This window comes from Gracilinanus agilis, chromosome 5 (genome assembly GCF_016433145.1).
Source record: "Gracilinanus agilis isolate LMUSP501 chromosome 5, AgileGrace, whole genome shotgun sequence".
NCBI classification, from domain to species: domain Eukaryota; kingdom Metazoa; phylum Chordata; class Mammalia; order Didelphimorphia; family Didelphidae; genus Gracilinanus; species Gracilinanus agilis.
The window spans coordinates 289,746,612-289,758,868 of record NC_058134.1 but is presented as its reverse complement, the minus strand read 5'-3'; the positions used below and the strand labels follow the sequence as shown (position 1 = coordinate 289,758,868).

At 44.4% G+C, this 12,257-nt stretch overlaps 1 protein-coding gene across 1 annotated transcript; it reads left to right on the top strand.

Annotated features, from left to right (window-relative positions):
- Positions 1 to 221: 221 nt before the first annotated feature.
- Positions 222 to 11,363, top strand: LOC123248540 (keratin, type II cytoskeletal 1-like). The gene is made up of 9 exons (XM_044677350.1): positions 222 to 707; positions 3,307 to 3,521; positions 4,297 to 4,357; positions 6,711 to 6,806; positions 7,031 to 7,195; positions 7,686 to 7,811; positions 8,710 to 8,930; positions 10,422 to 10,456; positions 11,107 to 11,363. The coding sequence occupies exons 1-9, from the start codon at positions 222 to 224 to the stop codon at positions 11,361 to 11,363; spliced, it is 1,662 nt and encodes a 553-aa protein (XP_044533285.1).
- Positions 11,364 to 12,257: the final 894 nt, after the last annotated feature.

Below are 12,257 nucleotides of genomic sequence, written 5' to 3'. Positions count from 1 at the left end.
TGTTCCCTAGATGGATGGCATTAATTCATTTTCTTGTCATTTTTAGTTTATTGCTGTAGGGGAACCAAACCCACAGATTTGTATTCCAATTACCTTGGCCAGTTGCCAAAGCCAGTAGGGAATATAAAGGGGAGCCTTCCCTTCTCCCACCAGACGAGCACTCCTGGTCTCATCTTTGTTCTTCTCTTCATCTCAGCATCACTCACTCTCCTTTAGCCATCATGAGCAGGCTCTCTATCCAGAGATCCCAAAGTGGGAGCTACAGCAGTGGTTCTGCCATTTTGCCTGGCAGGGGCCGGAGAGTGGCTGGAAGCTCCTCTGTTGTGAGATTCGGAAGCTCTTCTAGAGGCAGAGGGGCTGGCTCCAGCAGTCAGAGCCTCATCAACCTCGGGGGGAAAAAGAGCATCCTTTCCAGTGTGGCAGGTGGAGGCCTTGGCCAAGGAAGCCTGGGATATGGAGGCTACACAGTAGGAGGCTTTGGAAGTGGACGTTTTGGTGGTGGTTTTGGAGCAGGTGGCTTTGGTGGTCTGGGTGGTGGGCCCTTTGGCCCCAATGCCTGCCCTGGTGGGATCCACGAAGTGGTCACCAACCAGAGCTTGTTGGAGCCTCTGAATGTGAAGATAGACCCTGAGGTCCAACAGGTCAAGACCCAGGAGCGGGAGCAGCTCAAGGTCCTTAATAACCAGTTTGCTACCTTCATCGATAAGGTAAGTCCCAGCATCTAACATTCAGAGAGGCAAGAAAAAACTATTTCAAAGTCCTATAGAGAGTGAATTTCCTAAACTTTCAGAGGTTATCTATCCAGTCTGTTTCACTGGCTTTCAACAGGAAAGCGTCTAAAGGTTTTTAGATATAAGGATAGAGGGCTTACTCTGTCCATACAATTCTCCAACATGAAGGAGATGTCACAGCTTTCCAAGATAACTTGTCCTGGGGAAAGGGGGGTGGGAGGTCTCAACTTTGACAGGAAATCAAGTCCTTCTCAACATCGAGCCTTGATTTCCTTCTGATTCAGTATGAGGGTAGCAACATCTCCTTTTAGTTCTCTCTGAGTGATGTCACCCAGCGATGAAGAAGATATTTTTCATAGAAGAATCTTTGAGACTCCTCAGGGGGCTTACTTAGAATCAAGCCAGGGAATGTTCTCCGGCTCCCATGGGCTTCATGTGGATTTAAATTATTATGAGTGTGTTGGCAGCATGTTGGTCCTTCCAGATTGGAGTCAAGGAATTGGAATAGGAAGTAGTGTTGACAGCAAATAGAGAAGAAGGGGAATTGGGGAAGGTGGGCCATTGTAGGTGACATGGTCATTTGACTTGAAATTCTTTTAGCCAGACTGGCCATTGTCACTGGGTCTAAAAGTAACTGACTTCAGATGGAAAAATGGAACTTTCTGTCTGGGAAATCTATTCTAAAATGATCTTTAAATCTTTAAAATTAAATAAAAAAATCTCTAATCCTACTTATTCATGATATGATCATAGCACTTTAAGGTTTACAGCATTTGTCTATAGTCACATAACTAAGAATAGGTATGAACCTACATCTCTTGATTCCAAGGCCAAGGGAAGGAAAGAGGAAAGGAGAGAAGAGAAGGAAGGAAGGAAGATCTGAACAAGACTTCCTCCTTGAATTGCAGGTTCAAATATTTTAGCTAAGAGTTCTTCCTGAATTGACATTGCTAAAAAGAATCCATCTGTTGGTGGCCATATGTTTTCTACTGATTAGCAGAACTTAACTAGACTGCTACCCAGGCAACAGACAGACAATCTGGCCTCAGAGATTTTCCAGCTTGCTAGTATGAATGGACCAGAGCTTGTGTTCTTTTGGAGTAGCATTATTGAATCATAGGCTCAGCACTGGAAGGGACCTTTGGGGTCATAAAATCTGAGTCTTATTCTCTTCCACCCCAACTCCCACAAGTCATTATCCAGGCTTCAAGAAACCTAGATCCCCATCACATAAGATAAAATATTAGAGGAGGAATTCAAAAGGGCCTATAGGGGTAGGGTCAATTGGGAAATCCTCCCTGAAGAAGTGGGAAGAGTGAGGAATGCTGAGGACCCTTAGGACAGCCTGTAGCTGTATTGCTACAGGGGCCCCTTGAATGGGGAGGGAGCAGTGAGGTGTGCAAGTTCAAAAAGACTCCCTTTGATTATGAGATGATTAATTCTTTTTTTCTAGCACCAAAGGAATGTCTGAAGAGAAAATTTTGCTTTGGGAGAGTTAATGAGTGGGGAATATCAATGGCGGGATCAGCAACTTTTATTGAATGCCTATTGTGGCCAGATTCTTGGACAGTATAGAGAAACCAAAAAAAAAAAAAAAAGAAAGAAAGAAGAAAAGAAGGAAAGAAGGAAAGAAGAAAAAAAGAAAAGAAAGAAAAAGGGAAGGCAAGGGGAAGAGAAAGAGAGAGATGAGAGAGAGAGAGAACAAGAGAACTATGTCCTCATGCCCAAGAAATTAAAAGCAGGGACACTAAGTATGCATTCAGCTAATGGTTTAAGAACATTTACAAATCAACATGCACATATATGTGAAGGAACATAGTAGTACCTGAGTAGATAAGGGCAGAGGGAATGAAATGTTTTTATCTATAGCTGATGGGGTTAATCATGGAAGGCTTCCTGAATGAGAGGACCTTTGAGCCAAGGTTGAAAGGAGGGTCACAAATGGAGGGGGTTAGGAGATACCTTGTAAAGATCATAGAATGTAGAGATAGAAGGTGCATTAGTGACCATTTAGTCCAACTGTGTGTTTCCTCAGAGGAGAAGATAGGTCTAACGAGATAAAGTAAATTGTCCACTGTAATAGGATGGTGCAGAAGGGGCAAAGTAATTGAGCTCATTTGATTTTTACAACAATCCTGTGGTGCTAGTAATATTCCCATTTTACAATTGAGGAAAATGAGGCAGACAGAGGTTAAGTGACTTGCCCAGGGTCACATGGCCAGTGAATGTCTGAGGCTGGATTTGAATTCAGATTTTCTTGATTCCAGATCTAACACTATATCCACTGGACCACCTTGCTGCCTGGGTAGTAATTAGCAAAGCTGGGACTGAACTCAGGTCCTCTGACCTTCTTTAGAAGGAATGACACATCAGGTGTTAAGAGTGAGAACTTTTACAAGCTTGCCGTGTCCTTTGGAGCAACCTTCACTTCCTCATTTGTAATATAAGGAGAGTTGGACTAGGTGATGTTGAATGCCCTCTGCAGCTTTGGCAACCTGGAGTACTGGGATTCTGAGAAGGACCCTCTGAGGTAGTCCTTGTTGCCTCCAGAATGGATTTGTTTCCCTGATTTCAGGTGAGGTTCCTGGAGCAGCAGAACCAAGTTTTGCAGACCAAGTGGGACCTACTTCAGCAGCTGAATGTCAGCAGCCGCCCGACCAATCTGGACCCAGTCTTTGAAACCTATATTAGCCTCTTGCGGGGACAGGTGGACAATCTCAAGTCCCAGAAGAACCAACAGGACTTGGAACTGAAGACCACCCAGGACTCAGTGGAAGACTTCAAGAAGAAGTAAGTAGGGCTCATGGGGGCAGAATGCTATCTTATTTACCCTACTTTTATGTAGGGTAGAAGGTTTTAATGTCTTTCTCTTCCCCAAATATTCACCTGTGCCAGGGCCCAGTAAAGGAAGCCCATGGTTTGTTTCTATGGACTGCCACCATTAAATAGCTGCACCAGCTGCCTTGATGTAGAGAAGAAAAATCATTTTCTTGTACTATAATAACTATAATAAGGGCTTCACCACACATCACTAGGGCAGGCAAGCCCTGCCGTTGGTGTCAGTTCCTGCTCAAACCTTGTCTATCTGGGCATTTATTACCTTGTGAAGCTGGGAATGCCACTAAACCTTGGGGGGTTGGTTTCTTTATCTATTAAGGGAGGGGAGTTGGACTAGAAAGCCTTGGAGCTGCCTTAAATTTTAGAATAAGAATTTATAATATTTTTGCATTGTGGACCTTGGGAAAAGCCTTTGTCTTGTCTCAGAAAAATATTTTCAAATTCATAGACCTTTAAAGGAAATGAATTATATTGAAATAATTACCTATATCATTTATGTATCTCTTTCCATCCATCCATCCACCTCTCCATCCATCTCTCTCTCTGTTTCTGTCTCTCTGTCTCTGTCTCTCTCACTACCAAGTTCCTCAACCTCAGATTTGTTGTAGAGACCAAGATAATTTAAGCATAGGAGAATTTAGTAATTGGGACATTTCTGAAAATAGCCTTATAGAATTGGTCATCATGGCATGTGGTGGTCACTTATTTATCTCCTCAATTTTACCAGGTATGAAACAGAAATCAATGCCCGTACAAATGCTGAGAATGACTTTGTGGTGCTCAAGAAGGTGAGTAGAGCTGACTCTTCTTCCAGGAGCCAAGGAAACAGGCGCCATTTCCCAGATCTTGGCAAGCTATAGTTCCTCACTCAATGAGCCTTAATTTTTCCATTTGTAAATAATTATAATCCCCAGTTTACCTCTCAGGTCTATGTGATATGGAGCTCAATAAAGCCCATGGTAATCATGTTAATGATAATTAGGTATTAATTAGTTCTTGGATTTCTGCACTGAAAATTATTGGCAGCAAATCCTGCAAATCCAACTTCTTGTTGACATAATGTTGTTGTGAGGAAAGCATCCCATAATGTAGGCTATTAATTACTCTTTCCTCCTTTGCTGACATTCTTGATAACTGTCAATTTTTGCTACATGACAGTACAACCTGTAGGGGCTGGGGCTGGTGGAGGATGTGATACAGAGAGGGGGGCATAACAGTTTTGCAGGCTTTTGCAGAGTTCTTATGTCAGTTAAGGAGGTTTTAGAATCTTGGGAAAAGTTTCAGTTGGTCCTGGGAACTCGTGCAGGGAACCAGGGTCCAGCTGAGCTCCTTTCTTGAGATTGAAACCTGGCCTAGATTTGCAGTTTCTTTTGAGATTTGTTAATTTAGCTAAATCCTTTGAATCTCTCTACCCTACCTTATTATTACCTTCATTTCCCCTACCTGAATGTCTGAGAAGAGGGAATAGAAGAGTGGAATCTGAGAGTTAGTTCAAATCTGTGATAGTTAGCCTTACCCTTGCAACAAATTATTTATTGAGTCTTTGTATCCTACTTCCTAACCCCTTTTGATTTCAAATCACCTGGAGGGCTGCATAAAGGCAGGTCCTTTCTCAGTCTCACATTCCTGCCTCCCTTCCCCCAACTAAGTGGCTGTTAGGGCTTCCTTAATCCTCTACCCCATCAATCTATCCTAGAAGACAATAAAACCCTTTGTGTTTAAATAAGACCTTTGGCTACTTCATTAGTTACTTAGTAAGAGAGGGAGGAAGAGAGAGAGGAACAACATATTCACTGCAGTTTGGGGAAGCTGAGGGTATCCATTTTGAAGGAAGTGTAACTTCAATACTGGTCCCTTCCTGTGAAACTGACTAAAGCCTGAAGTCAGTTTCCTGCTGTCTTGGCTGACTAACTTGGCTCTGTAAAGTGTCATTATTACTTGAAGGGATCATACTATTTCCTTTCATTGTTTGTCTTTAACCTAAGTCCCAGTCAGTATTTCCCTGCTGCTGTTTGCCTGCCTAGATTAATTCATCCTCTCCCTTGCAACCCTTGTTCCTCAGTGTACTACCTAAACTCAGACATTCCCTTATTTCTCCTACCACCTCAACTACCATCCTTCATCATTGAACCTTCCTCATCCACTATATTACCTTAACTTCCCTACTACCTAGTCTATTCCCTTGATTACCTCCAGCCTTGAGTCCCTTGCCTTGTCTTATTCCCTGATCCTACCAGTTATTACCCCTAGCTTCAGCTTCATATTACATCCTGCAGATTTCCCTATTACACTCTCCAGATCCCCTTATTACATCTTTCCAAATTCACCTATTACAGGGAAGACCTTTTAAACCAAAATGTGATTTAATGTTTTTTGCTGAGAAGGCAACTTGGTGGCATAGTGGATAGAATGCCAGAGTTTGAATCAGGCCTCAGATACTTACTGGCTCTGTGACCATGGGCAAGACATTTGACCCTGCTTGCCTCAGTTTCCTCATCTGTAAAATGAAATAGAGAGGGAAATGGCAAACCACTCCAGTATCTTTGCCAAGAACCCATATGGGGTCATGAAGAGTCGAACACAACTGAAATGACTGAAGAACTGAACAATGGTTTAGTGCTTTGAATTATTATTAATTACCTCTTTCTATCAGGAAGGGGACTGAGTATGTTTGAGGCTAATAGTAAGCCAAGACAGAGAACAGCTCAGTAGTAATCTGAGAGGTACTATCACCCACTCTCAGCATGGGTCAGGGAAAAGGAAGAAGTTAAGTCAAAGAGTGGTGGAATCTGGAAGGGATTTCAGAGATCATCTACTGTCTCTCTCTCTCTCTCTCTCTCTCTCTCTCTCTCTCTCTCTCTGTCTGTCTGTCTGTCTGTCTTCTCTCTGTCTCTGTCACTGTCTCTCTCATTTTACACACGAAGAACCCTGGGAGGACTTGTCCAAAGTCACATAAGATGCAGAATTGGGATTTGAACTCAGGCCTTCTGGGATCCTGAGCCAATTCTTCCCACTGAGGCTGTTTCTCTTGGGGTGAATTCCCAGACCAACAGGCATACAGTACTTAAAACACATCCAAAGACATTTGAGATAGTCTTCCCTAGCCTGATCTTTCGGTATTTGCCCTCTGTTTTATTTCAGGATGTGGATTCTGCCTACATAGTTAAAGTTGATCTCAGCGCCAGAACCAACAGCGTGCAGCAAGAAATCGATTTCCTCACAGTCTTGTATGAGACGGTAAGTTTAGGGTCTGCCTCCCTCAATCTAGGAGATCCTGGGGCCTTTGGGAAGCAGAGACAAGGGAGAGAAGTTCTTAGGAGGGAAGCATCTCTGGGTTGGTCTCTAAATTTGTGAGTGGAATTGGGAGGAAGAAGTGGTTCTGGGAACCTCAGGAATAAGAAGAGTCAGAGAAGGAGTCCCCTCAGGAGTCCCCAAAGACCAATCCAAAGTCTCTCTTATAGGAACTGGCCCAAGTGCAGAAAACTGTCAGTGACACCAATGTGATCCTTTCCATGGATAACAATCGCACCCTGAACCTGGATGGCATCCTGGATGAGATCAGGAGTCAGTATGATGACATTATCCAGAAGGGAAAGACGGAAGCTGACGCCTTGTACCAGGCCAAGGTGAGTGAGGGAACCAAGGCACAATCTGGTCTATAGAAGAATCAGCATTTAAAAAAACCCATTTCTGGGAAGGAGTGCAAGAGGGAGAGGGATATTTTATCAGAACTCTTGGGAAATTTGTCCAGTGGAGCCCAGCATCCCAAGGCTTTGTCTGGTCTACTTTGGAGAGGTTATTTCATTTGGAAGGCAGGCCACCAAGAGAACTCTCAGAGGCATATGGATGGTTCTACCAGCCTCAAATGCCACACGATGACGCTCCACTTTCCACTGACTGAATTACCTCTCTGTGGTCAGTGATTCTGACCCAGTCAGCTTCAGGCTCTGCTTTAGGGCAGATGAGTATCTGGGAGGCTTGGCCACTGCTCAAGAAGACCTTGTTGTAGAAGTATGTGAAGAGATGGACTGGCCACCTGGGAAGGGCTGCCATCATCTATTCTAGACAATCTCCCTCTACTTTGCTTTTGCCTCTGATATTTCTCCTTAATTCTAGTACGAAGAGCTTCAGGTTACTGCAGGAAAACATGGTGATGATGTCAAGGTACTCAAGGCCGAGATCAGCGAGCTGAACCGAGTCATTCAGAGACTACGGGCAGAAATCGACCGGGTCAAGAAACAGGTAGGGGCTGTGGTGTGACTCTGCGGGCAAAGTCTCTGTGCCCATCTATGGCTTCCAAGTCAATGAATGAACTTTCTGTCCCCATGTGCAAAACTCTACTAGGTGCTGGCCATGAAGGGAGGGAGAAGGGCTCAGGGTAGAGGGATGGGGTTCTGAGAGAGCTCCAGAACAAGGAAGCCTTGGTCTCTGCCCTTGGGAAATTGGTGACATGGGCCCAGTAAAGGAGATGTGAATAAGTTATGAGAATTAATCACCATGAGAAGGTAGTGAGGTGTTAAAGAGAAAAAGAAATAGAGAAGGAGTAAGAGGCCAATAGAATTTTCAAGCTGAAAGGAGGAAAGAAAGGAAATAAAAAAAGGAGGGAAAAAGGGAAAGAAGGAAAGAAGGAAGGAAGGAAGGGAAGAAAGAGGAAGGAAGGAAACAAATATTGATTAAGTAGCTGCTGTGTATCAGACAGTATGCTAAGGGATTTACAAATTTTTTGTCATTCAGTTCTCCCAACAACTCTAGGAGGTAGGTGCTATAATTATCTTCATTTTGTAGATGAGGGAACTGAGGCTGAGAAAGGTTAAATAGCTTGCTCAAGGTGGCACAGAGAGCACTTGGAGGTAGGAGTTGAACTACAAGTCCAATGTTCTATCTGCTATGTCACCTAGTTACCTCCAAAGGGCTGGGTTCAAATCTCAGCTATGCTGCTGACTGCCATTTTGACATTGGGTCAGTCACTTAATGTGTTGGGGGCTCATTTTCCTCATCTGTCAAAGCAGGAGGCTGGAATAGATAGACAAGACTCTTGACAGCTCTCAATCCCACGATCCTAGTTCACTGAAGAGCTTCTGTAGGCGAGTAGCCAACATGACATGGGCTCCATTGACTCACTTCACTCTACCCTCTGCAGAGTGCTGCTGTGCAGGAGTCCATCCTGGAGGCTGAGCAGAAGGGTGAGAAAACGGTCAAAGATGCCCAGGACAAACTGGCCCATCTGGAGGATGCCCTGCACCAGGCCAGGGAATATCTCACTCGATTGCTTCGGGACTACCAGGAGCTGTTGACTGTCAAGTTGGCCCTGGATGTGGAGATTGCTACCTACAGGAAGCTGCTGGAGGGAGAAGAGAGCAGGTGAGCGCAGGGAGATGGGCACCATCCTGACTGCTCCTACTCTTGAGTGGAACTGAGCCATGAGGCCTGAGAGTTTCAGAGCTGAGAAGGACCTCAGACGTTATCTAGTTCAATTCCAACCTGCTACAACCTCCCTGACAAAAGGCTATCCAGCTTCTGGCTGGAAGCATTCCAGGATGGGGAATTCACTACCAATGTGTCTCCTTGCTATTTTAGTCAGCTCACATTATTCTTGTTGTTTGGCTGAGTAGTCATGCTTGACTCTTCCTGACCCTGTTTGGGGTTTTCTTGGCAAAGATACTAGAGTGCTTTTCCATTCCCTCCTCCAAGTCATTTTGCAGATGAGGGAAATAGGGTTAAGTGACTTGCCCAGGGTCACACAGTTGGGAAGTGTCTGAGGCCAGATTTGAACTCAGGTCCTCCTGACTTTGGGTCCAACACTATCCACTGTTCCATCTAGCCACCCTTTCATATTATTAGGAAGGGTTTTTTCTCTTTCCATTTCTAGTATGGAGCCAACGTTAGCCTCTTGTGAGTATAAGACATACCAACACTTTATGACTCATCGACAATGATTGATCCTAAAATGCTGTGCTGTCAGTTTAGGGCCCATGTCCAATATAATCACACCTTTCTAGAAACTTCTTGGGGATTTCTGAATATAGAGATCTCCTGCTTTTTCTCCCTTAGCAAATAACCCCCTCAAATTTATGTTAGGATTTCCTTTCTGTGGAAGAAGAGAGTGCGAATCATGCATTGTCCATTTGGCCCTGCTCATTTTGGACCTAGTTGGGTTCTCCTTGGAGCTCGGCTTTTGGTAACTTGACATTAAGAAAGGACAAAGAAAAGGGTGATGGTGGTGGGGGGAGATCTCAAGGACTGAAGTGGAGTTGCAATCAGGCTGATGTAGAGCTGCAAAGAGTAGTTTGGACCCTTTGGCAGAAACAGTTTAGAAGGCTATGGGGCAAGGAGCTGACTCATTGCCCTTCTTTTTTAATTCATTATGTGCAGCCTGATCTAAAAAGTAATTAAGGCAAATTCAACTGAGCGGGAGGAGTATCTCTAATGGCTAATTGTGGGTGCCATTAACAATCTGGTAGCTTCCCATTTTACCTAAGTATTCTTGCTAATGAAGTCCTTAGCTCTTAGCCAGGAAAGAAGTGATTCCGTGCTGCTCAATGAGTTCCCGTGTTAAACTTTTATGCCTCCTAATGTTGGTGTCCTGGGGCCAGTCACTCACTGGGGGAGACCCAAGGAAGGACAAAGTGGCCATGAAGATCAGGGCGATGGTGGAAGCTAAGGAGAAACTATCTGGGAAGCAACAACCAGGAGACAAGGCTGAGAGTGACCACCCGTAGAACTCATCACCTTGGCTTAGAGGCATGGTGGAATTCTCAGACACAGCAGGGATTACTGAAACCTGGAATTCTTTTCCAAGCCTCCCTTGGGAGGGCTATTGATAGTCATGCTTCTTCTTTCTCTTTCTCCCAGGATCTCTGGAGAGGTCTCCAGCACTGTGAGCTACTGTAAGTTATTTGGAGATGGGTGGGGGTTTGGGGGAAGAATTCTGTTGAGCTCCTAACTCTCTTTGTCTGGGATGGGGACTTTCTTCTTTTTTGTATACAAAGATATGGTACTGGGCAAAATCTAGGGGTAGAGGACATGTAGTCTCTGCCGTTGGGGCAAGCTGCCCAGGGCACGGGTGAGATGGGAGGTGGTTGGGGGAGAAGAATAAGAGGTGTCTTAAAGCCTCAGATGAGAAGCAGGGATTTGGTCAAGAGCCCGGGTAGCTTTATGTGGGACAGACAGACAGAGACAGAGAGACAAAGGTATTCCTTGGTATTCCTACCAACCCTATCAGATTTCCAAAAGAAGTTGTTTCTCCCCTTTTTCCTTTCCCACCTGCTCCTGGTGCTAAATAAGGGGCACAATTAGGAGTCAATTAGTGTCAGCTAATATAATAATATATAATATATAATAAGATTATCTCTCTCAATGGAAGGGAGGCTACAAGCTGTTATCTATGCCTCTGCTTTAGTGCCTTGGGTGTCCTCCCTCCCTCTTTATCTCATCATATCAACAAACTTCATGGAAAAAGAGTCTTGTTGTGTAAGATGGCTGGGCACCTGCTGTGGGGTTCCTTAGGGTTTTGATCTTCTTTTCTGTTTCCCTATAGCTGTAGTTACCAGCAGCATCTCATCCAGTGGGGCAGCATCAACAAGCCTTGGTTTTGGGGGCAAGAGTTCTGGAGATGGAAGCAGCAGATCCAGCTCTGGAGCTGACTATAACTCTGGCACCAGATCTGGCTCTACTCGTGCTACTTTTGGATCTGTAGGCACAAGCTCTGGATCTGGAGCCCAGGAATCTGGGTCTAGGAAGACCCAGGGCTACAGCTCAGGGCAGGGCAGCCAGGATGGCCGAGTGAAGTTCTAAAGTTCTGGCTCAGATTTCTGGTATCTTCAGGCTTGTTGAGATGTGATTTCCCTGATGTTGGCCTCTGATTCATCCTTTGGCATCCTGAATCTCAAGCAGATCTCCTTTCTCTATCCTCCCTTCTCAGTGGAACTGGGAGGGCAGGAGGAGAATCCCCTTATGGTGTTCTTTGTTCAATGTTTGCCTCCCTTCCTACTTGGTTCCTCTTATTCTTCCTTTCTCATCCCTTGGCATTCTACCATTGCCCATTCTCTATCAGACTGCTGAAAGAAGTCTGTTCTCCCCTTTCTCCTTTCCCTACTTTCCTGGTGCTAAACAAGGGGCACAATTGCAAGCCAATTAGTGTCAGCTCTTGATTATCTGCCACAATGGAAGGAGATAATTCATAGGAATGGTGGCTCCAAATACCATGTTGATTGGATGACATTATTCTGTTGTTTGATGGCAGGGTCTGATTTCCTGCTCAGGGAGATTTTCTATCTCTGAGCACATTTCAGATAAGAGAGAACAGAGTACCCTGGAATATCCCGAATGGCAGAATGATTTTTGTTCAGAATGCAAGCCTTTTCAACAAAAAGTATGACCTACATTTGTATCATTGAGACCATTATGTGAAGATAATACCTTTGTGCCTTGTTTTAAAGCCTTGAATGTTCTCCCTCCCCCTCCTCCATGTCATATCAATAAACTTCATGGGAAAAAAGTCATGTTGTGTCTAAATATTCTTCATGCTCACCAGAAAAATAGACTGCAGGCTTCTCTAACCACATACCCCATTCTAACTTCTCCAACCAAGATGGAACATGTATCTCTTCCTTATGTCATATTCAAGCTCTGGCAGTTGAGAGTCACACCTTGATTGACAGTTGATGACAGTTGGAAAATTTGGAATGT